At 36.9% G+C, this 9,394-nt stretch overlaps 1 protein-coding gene across 1 annotated transcript; it reads right to left on the reverse strand.

Annotated features, from left to right (window-relative positions):
* Positions 1-917: 917 nt before the first annotated feature.
* LOC144448384 (betaine--homocysteine S-methyltransferase 1-like) lies at positions 918-6,810 on the reverse strand. The gene is made up of 7 exons (XM_078138608.1): positions 6,792-6,810; positions 5,355-5,545; positions 4,276-4,470; positions 3,519-3,630; positions 2,700-2,896; positions 1,733-1,814; positions 918-1,272 (listed from the first exon to the last, which is right to left on the reverse strand). Exons 1-7 carry the CDS (start codon positions 6,808-6,810, stop codon positions 980-982), a joined length of 1,089 nt encoding a protein of 362 aa, XP_077994734.1. The 3' UTR covers positions 918-979.
* Positions 6,811-9,394: the final 2,584 nt, after the last annotated feature.

Consider the following 9,394-nt stretch of genomic DNA (forward strand, 5'->3'; position numbering starts at 1 on the left):
CAAATTTACTCAAAAGCTATTAAATCTTTTGTCCGATCGTCAGAGGTTATAGGGCAGCATACATTTAAGATCTACACCAGTTCTGCATAATGTTCTCACTTCTAGTTTGGATGAAGGTAAGCAGCCCCTAATGACCATGAGTTGTATTACTAAAACCGAATTCAGTAAACTCTGTAATCATTTCTAAAGCCAACTTCATATGAACTACTCAAGTAGCCTGTAATTAAACTACGTCAACTGACCCAGTCACGAGCTAGACTACATATGTCGACTGTCGTTGTTTATTAACAGACTCGGTACTTAGAGTATATTGACTCTGTTACACGACCGTGTGCCCTTTAGACCAAAATAAGTCACCAGATTGTACTGGTGGCTGTGATAAATGTCAACAGGTCACATGACTTTACATCGTCAAAAGTTGGACTAGTTCAACAAGAGAAATTAAATACATACATATGAGCTTTTGGTTTAAAAAGACAAATTTTATTACCGGAATAAATTTTGTTGTTATATCACGAGGTATTTCTGCTGTTGTATTATACCTATCAAATATACATGCCTTCTCATTTAGTGTTGGTACTTGTCAGTCTTGCCTACTTTCTAACTATTTTCACCCACGTAACATTGGCATTACTTTCCTCATTACCATAACCCATATTCAACACATTCAACTACTTTATAGAAAGTTCACCACATGGCAACTTTTAACAATTCAAGGAATTTTGTATTTGAATGGTGTAGCATATCTATAAGTCAAAATACAGAGATAGAATATTTTCAATAAAATCACAACACTATAACAGTTGACAGATACACTTAAAACAGATCTATAGTATGGTTTTGGGGGGGTATTGTTTTTGAACTCGGAATTTATCGTGACTCGACTATCGACTTTTTTCTTATCTGTACTGGTTTCTAGAAATATATAAAGTCCTTTAGATGCTCCCCTCTATTTCTTAAGAATTACTTATTCGTCGACCTAAGACACTTCTTTATTCATGCCGTAGTAAAACTTCTTGTTATCAGCTGCAACATCTTTCTTTAATCTTTCGTCAGTACCAAAAGTAACATGCCTAGACATATCAATGGAGAATCGACTTCCTTCTGGTTTACGGCCTAGAGACTCTGCAAGAGTACGGGTCAAACTTGGACGGTTTCCACAACATATTCCAACTAACTGTATTCCCATCTCTTTACACTGCTTACCGAACTCAGCTATGTTCTCATGGGAGCACGACTTCACCTCCAGGTTGATTGGGAACAAGGACTTTCCTTGAATTAAATAAAAGGAAAAGTACAAAGAAAGGGGAAGTTTTATTGACAGAGACTTTTACTTTTTATTACACTAAAGTCAGAATGACTAAATATTTCACTGAAGAATTAGTTGGAATATAATCTATAATGCAATTTACCGTATACCTCCCATCGACTAAATAGCTGCATAGGTGAACCTTATCTAATCATATACATAGCATGTTTCAATTATTCATAATATGTCTGTCTGTCTGTCTGTCTGTCTGCCTCTCTGTCTATCTGTATGTCCTTCCGTCCGTCCGTCTGTCTGTCTGTCTGTCTGTCTGTCTGTCTGTCTGTCTGTCTGTCTACATTTATGTACGTATGAGCGTGCGTACGTACGTATGTATGTATGTATGTATGTATGTAAATCTCTCATTCACTCTGTATTCAAATACTTGTTAATGAGTAACTTTGCATTAAATGTATTTTGCCTTACCATTTTCAGGGTCTGTTAACATGTAAAACGTCGGGGCTTTCTCGTCAGTTCTGTAAGGAACAGGAAGAGCAGCAATAGGTCCCTGGACGAAATAAAATAACATTTTTTTTCATTTCAGCTTTGTCTTCTTGATTTTACGTACACCATTATTGAATTTTTTAAAAAAGTAGTTGAGGATATCTTGTAGGATTGCCAAACGTGGGTTGTACTTCTTTTTCTTGCTTTCTTGTCTTTGTGTAAAATAAGTCTTTTAAAATATATCATTGTTAATTGGCTGACCCAACCCAGTTTTTCACTTCCAACTCTAAACATTTTTAGGAATTTCGAAAAATAAAAATGTTGAAAAAAATGTGTAAAGTCGTGAGAGAAATAGTGAGATTTGATGACATCATCGTCTTGTGATCAAAATAACATGGCAGAATACAGAGTAGAACAACGTCGTCTGCCTATCATACAGAAAGTACTAGTGCGAACACATCGATCAGACATCTCTGTTGACCTTTACGTACATTGTAGACCAAAACACATTTGAAAAAAACTCCCCTACCTATTTACCCTGATGTGAAATTTGGAGTTATCGGAACCACGTTTTTTGTTAATATTTATTATCACATTCCCGTGATGCAACATTCAACATGGCGGGTTTGCATGTTCCCTATTCGAATTCCTGTAAAGTGCATATGCTAGACTATAAGAAAGTAAGATATAGTGAAATAGAGTTTCCTGCCACACTTAAAATGAAATGAACAAAAGTATTGCCATGCACACATCAAATGCAGACGTCAAAACTTTGGCGCCCACACGTCTACTTCTAGTCGTAGTACATTTAAATGGTTTAGTTCATACTAGACGAAATGCAGCTAGACATTGCGATCTTGCTGTCTTAATTCGTAGTTTCTTATTGGCGTATGTATGGTTGTACCAAATAGATTCAGTGAACACTAACATAAGACGGGTTGTAGCTAACCTTACAAACTTGTCGTATTTCTTTCATCAATGGCATGATGGTAGCAGGACCACGTCCACAGTTCAGTCCCACAACATCGGCTCCAGCATCTTCCAACATCTTACATGCGTCAGTCAGAAATATCTCATCCGATGTAATAGCATAACCATCTTTAGTTATTATGGTATACGGTGCCAAGTTGATAACAGCAGGGATACCTGTGTATATATAATCGTGTATATATATATATATATATATATATATATATATATATATATATATATATATATATATATATATATATATATATATATATATCCAATTGTAGACGTGGACAAATATCAGAAACAATTCATTAAAGTGACTGTGGTATACATGTAAATTCATAGGTTGTTGCTATAGAAACATAAATATTAGTAGCTACTTCTTATAAGTCGTTCATTTTTGATAACAGCATACATTTATTTTTTGCCCAATTCATTTTAATATTGATTAATTCCTTGTTGATAGTGATAGAGGTAATTGATTCACTTTGCGAGGGGAATTATTTTGGATTGCTATGACATCTATTTCCATGTTAAACAAATTCAAGGTGGTACACGTTATTCATTTATTTGTTTCTTATATTGTGATTTCTTAACTAAACAACTGATTTCGAGAAAGAAACTGAAAATCACTTTTGTAGGAAAACACGATCACTTATAATGGACTTACAACTTATAATAGTCGCAAGGAAATTCATTCAATGACAACATCTCCATCAAAGTAATATGTGCCTTTATGCCATTGGCAGTAATTCTTATTCCGGAATATCAGCTATAGTAAATGGTAGATTCATACCTTTACCATATTCCTTGATTGCCTCTAATGCTATCTTGGCTTCACCATAGTAGTTGAACGTCTCTCCAACAATGAAGTCAACGTTATAATCCATGGCCAATTCGATCATCTCCTGTGAAAAATAACAAAGATAGTTGTAAACGCTACCTACATTATATGTCTGTCTGTCTGTCTGTCTGTCTGTCTGTCTGTCTGTCTGTCTGTCTGTCTGTCTGTCTGTCTGTCTATCTGTGTCTGTCTGTGTGTGTGTGTGTGTGTGTGTGTGTATGTGTGTGTGTGTGTGTGTGTGTGTAATATATGTCTAATTATTTCATACAGCCAGCAGTTATTGGCTAAGAGTGTATCATGGAATATTGATCCATAGCGATATCAATTTGAATACAGAGGCCAATACAAGGCACTATTACAGTTTTATGCCCATGGTGATTTGCTTTGAATCTGAAAATATAGGTTGAGTGTTATAACAGACTTATTGCCTGGTCTTACCATATAAGAGCACGTGCGTATGTCTTATTACCCATTGTGCTGTTATGTAGCTAATATTAGTTGCTGCATGTCAAATAACATATATTGATCAGTGTCTGTAGGTTTTCTGAGGACGGAAGTGTGCAAATTTCCATCACTGTGCACAGTGACCAAGCTGCAAGTAGTCCAGAAATGCGAGTTTACCATTTTAACCCCCTCCTTGGTGAACTTGATGTGATCATGTTATTATGTTAATGTGATCAAAAAAGGGGGAATATTGATTATGACAAACCTTGAACATTCCTTTGATTGTTTCGTTCCTTTCTGGGTGAGCTGGATGATAAATATTGGTGTTACAAATATTACCAGCCAACAGAGTTCCAGTTTCATCGGCTACTTCCCTACCAAGTCTTAAAGCTTGTCGGTTGATCATTTCTAGTTTATCTGCCATGTCAATCAAACCGAGCTTTTCCCGATGTGCGTAGTACTGGAAGATATCAAATCGGAAGAAAACAAAATCTAAATTCCATGTACTTAAACTGAGCACTATCTCCGTATTTATACGAAGAATATGTTACAAATATTTAAACAAAATTGTGGGTTATTTCATCAAAGATTGCATTTTCTGGAACTGACTGGTTTCCTTGTAATTGGGTACATAGTAACTAGTAACATATATACATGTTTAAGTCTACTATTGGTGTCCTGAGAGGGTATGCCCTGAACTCTATCAAAATACATTTACTGGTATTATTTCAACGCGAAAAAAATTTAAGTTCCCCCAGAAGACAACGACCTACCACCATGATGTAAAAACAACTGCATGTACTTACTGTTTTATAAAAGATAATAAAAAACAGGACTCAAAGATTTGTGAAATGGAAATTAACACCTTCAACTTTTTGTTGGTCAAAGGAGGACAAAATAATTCAAATCGACCACTGCACAGTTATTTAAAATTGGGTCAAGATCTACAAATGAAAAAAAATGCATGAGATAATTTTCAAATGTAAAATGTGGTATACCAACCTATTATGTAAGAGTTCTGTATTTGCGGATGCTTAAGCATATTTCAATAAGTAGTACATGTAAAGCAGACATAGGTCTCGGAAAACATGTGCCGGCACGCTTAAGGTTAGTCGTTAGTAGTAACAACTCTAACACTGCTCCAGTAAAAGAGAAATTTATTTAGATCTAATAATTTATACTAAATTCAATATCAAATACACTAATTTGAATTTTAAATTTATATTTGAAATCCGGACTAGTTGGAGATTATTGGTTGAACCCTTATATGACAATCCATAGACTGTGTGATTTGCTAACAGATTCTCAATTAATAGTGTATCACTACGATTACGTTACACTAACCGTGAAAGCTTCAACCACGTCACTTCCAGCATGGACAAATTCCTGGTATGCTGCTTTCACCAAGTCTGGATGTTCCATTATTACAACAGGAAACCACGTACCAGCTTGTAGATAACCACGTCTCTCGAAATAGAAGAGATATCCCTCCGCCATGATGATGGTCTCACCATCCCGAATTCTTTCCATAAAACCTTTATAGAGTGGAATGTTGAATAACTTAAACTTCTCTCTCTCTCTCTCTCTCTCTCTCTCTCTCTCTCTCTCTCTCTCTCTCTCTCTCTCTCTCTCTCTCTCTCTCTCTCTCTCTCTCTCTCTCTCTCTCTCTCTCTCTCTCTCTCTCTCTCTCTCTCTCTCTCTCTCCATGTCTACCTTTCTATCTAACCCACTATCTTGTATCTAACTAATACTCCAAGTCTAGACTGAATCAGTGATTCGCATACGACAGTAGTTTTAGCTTTGTCATTCCGTGGTAACTATTCCAACAAGTATGTTTGCACGAACTCTATTCTTGATGTGCACAAATCATTGAGTTGTTCGATTTATAGTTCACGATGAACAACTTAAACCATTCTAATCCGATTTTGTGGGACGTGACGTCTGAATGTTACTGAGGAAGAGCGATATCTCGAAATGTCAATGACTCGGGGCAAGTTCAACCAAAAGGACGTGCATACTACATCTTGATAGCGAGAACAATTATCACCTGGACTTCTATGATGACAACCAGTCTGTTCTTAACTGGCCTGACACGTTTGTCTCTTTCAAATCGCCAAGGTCGGTCGCCTCCCCTATTTGCTGAGAGTTGCATAATCATCTAAGTATGCTAGAATGCACATAAATACATTACAAAATTTGGACTTCCAATGTTCGAAAATTTGCACAAGTCTTCTCAATTTGTAACCGTAATTTCTGTATAAATTAATTACAAATGGTTAATTCCCTTGTTTTTTTTCTAAAAATAAAATCAATGGAGACGAAAAGGTATCAAATGAAACAAATATTGTAAGCAAAGAATTTCTTAGAAAGAGAGCAGCTTCTGAAGGGGCTGGGGATGTTTCACTGAGTACTTCATAGGCTTAAAAAAAATTGTGTGGTTCCGGTTACATTCATTCTTAGATTAGGTGGGGTAGGTCGATTATTTTTTTGATAAGTTTTTTTTCATATGTGAGTCTCTAGTTCAGGTAGTTATGTTTTTCGTTGTTTTCCATATAGTCTATGTGTTATTGGTTTCTTCTCATCAGATGTACAGCCATTACAGATTGGAAGAAGAATGTAAAATATTGTTTTTTTTATGTAAGTTTCTTGCGAGACTTCACAATTTTTGCGATGTTATCATTTCTTTCTCCATCATGTAAAAAAAAAAAGGTTTAGGGTCGGCATGCAAAACTAGATGGGGTCGGGTAATCGGAACCAAACAATTATTTTTTAAGGCCTTACCTTTCACGTTCTTTGACATGGTTGTGTAACCTTGCTGTAAAAGAGTAAACTGATTAGAATTGATTAGATTGTAAAATATGGACGCTGGTGGCGCTAAACATATTTGAGTTCGCTGCCATTCCACTGGCGTTTTTTGCGGGGCGTATTTATACAATGTATGGTGTGACTATCATGCAAAAAGAACTCAATATGGTATGATGCTCGCACTCAAACTGAACAAGACCTGGCATGAATAAACCAAGAATGCGACACAATGATTAATATGTGTTATTTAGGTCTGGGTGTCTCCAAGCAAACGCTGATAAAACCAAAGTATACTTATGATGACCCCAGGATGATAACAACACAATGTAAAGTCGTGAGTACATGTATATCGATACACTGCACAGTCGCAGTTGAAATGACCCCGTGAACTTGAAATCTGCGCAGGCGTGGAAAGACCGGTGAGGACAACGACCTACGCGAGAGTCTAGGAACATCTCATAACATGTGAGAGATGACGTACATTGAACCATGAACACATGTAAGTTCTGCCATGGTCCGTCAGGGACGGTCTGTCTGAAACTGTCTACTGATCGCGTACCATCCTACTGCAACTGCAACTTGCAGCATAAGTGACGAATAGAGAAACCGTCACTTTTTAGCGCTGTGCGCAATTTAATAAATCACATTTTCAATGGTTTTTTGATCATATTTCTTCTAACTCGTACTCAAAAACAAAATGGTCTTTTATTCATCACAATCCGGCCTCTCTAAGTGGAGCTATTGTCTTTTCAATGTCTGTGTTTGTGCTGTGAACACACACTGCTGGCAGAAAATCTTTCGGTGCGTCTGACATGGCTAGTATATTGTCGTTCACGCCTTTCATGAAATGTTGTTTTGGAGGGAGACATGATTTTACATTACACTGTTTCGCAAAAGTACAATACGGGGCATCGAATGATTCGGAGGTTACGTTGTAGTCAGTATACAGGTTTGGGTGCGAAAACCAGTAGTAGTTTAAACACACACACAGACGCACAGACAGACAGACGCACAGACAGACAGACAGACAGATGGACAGACAGACAGACAGACAGACAGACAGACAGACAGTCAGGCAGGCAGACAGGCGGGCAGACAGACAGACAGACAGACAGACAGACATGCAGACAGACAGACAGACAGACAGACAGACAGACAGACAAACAAACAAACAAACAAATACATCTGATGGAAGAACATAATAGTGTATTGAAAAATGAATGGATTTGATATTAAAACAGGAGACTTTTTTATAAGAACTAAGGGGCACAACTCTGTCGCCCTCTCAATTCCTCCCTCACAAATCGCCGCAAAAATTACTGGCACGAAAGAAGAGAGATCAGTTGATGTTTACACTTTTACAGTGTCTTAAATGGTGGATTCTGTTGAAAGTTATGGTGGGTTGAAAATACCCTAAAATACGTCCCTTGTAGCCATTCAAAGTGTAATGGTTCCGATCTGAAGGATGGATTGTATGCAAATGTGACCCTTTCTTATATAAGGACTGCGGGGTACAACTCTGTCGCCCTTTCAATTCCTAGCTCCTCCTTAAAAGCACTCCTTACAATGAAATACTCTATACTGAGAAACCACTATCGAAAACTGTGAAATGTGAATATTTTGAGCCTGAGTACATTCACCTATGTTAAAAGAAATTTTCCAGCTACTTCTAATTCGTAATAGGCTTCAGAAATATATAAGTAATGCATGTTACCTTGTAAGCTGAGTTTGAAGGTGTCGACAGCGTGCCTTGATCAGAGGAAATGGTGCCTTGATCAAAGTTTATTAGTAAGAGAGTCACGCCTAACATTTACAATAGTAATACAAGGGCGTCAGTTATCTAGTTCATTGTATAGTGACAAACTTTCAAAACTTTTTAAAGCCTCAAAATTAACATTTTGCCTTCAGTTTTTCAGTTTTATATAAAACAACACGCGAAATCACAAATTACAGTAAACTTTCGTATGTGTGGACAACCAATGGAGTGTTACCCCCGGATAATTATCCAAATATGGGCGTACCCATCTGATCCTTAGACACAAACAACCATATTTGGACGAATGTTTAATGTTACTTAATACCAGGGGTGTAAATGCAGCTTTAAGGTCAGATGTAAGGGGGCGTTCAGTTATTATGGCCCGGGTGGGTCGGCAAAATCTGCTTGTGCCTCTGTCAAAATTGGTGATACAAAACAAGGATTTATGATTTTTGCCATTTGATGCTTGAATTTTAGAATCCTTTTATTTGTGATCTGGGGTAACCAGAATTACAAACAATTGGAAAATAGAGATGGAATACTCAGATATCAAAGTGTGAGGGCGCTATCGTGCATTATACCATGGCTCCACGTGCAGGTGTTCTGCAACGTATTATTCTCTAAAGATATTACACCGTTTCCACGGAATTTCACATTCAAAGCCCCAAATATTTGGCTATGAAATAGCTGTTTCATAACACATAATGCCGAAAACAGTCACTCAGTGTAAACACCAGCTCTTGTAATTGTAAATGATGTGGGCATTTATTACGAACCAGCTTGAAATTACTGAACATGGTTAAGCTACATGAACTACCAAGTA

Source organism: Glandiceps talaboti, chromosome 17 (genome assembly GCF_964340395.1).
Source record: "Glandiceps talaboti chromosome 17, keGlaTala1.1, whole genome shotgun sequence".
In the NCBI taxonomy this organism is placed as follows: domain Eukaryota; kingdom Metazoa; phylum Hemichordata; class Enteropneusta; family Spengelidae; genus Glandiceps; species Glandiceps talaboti.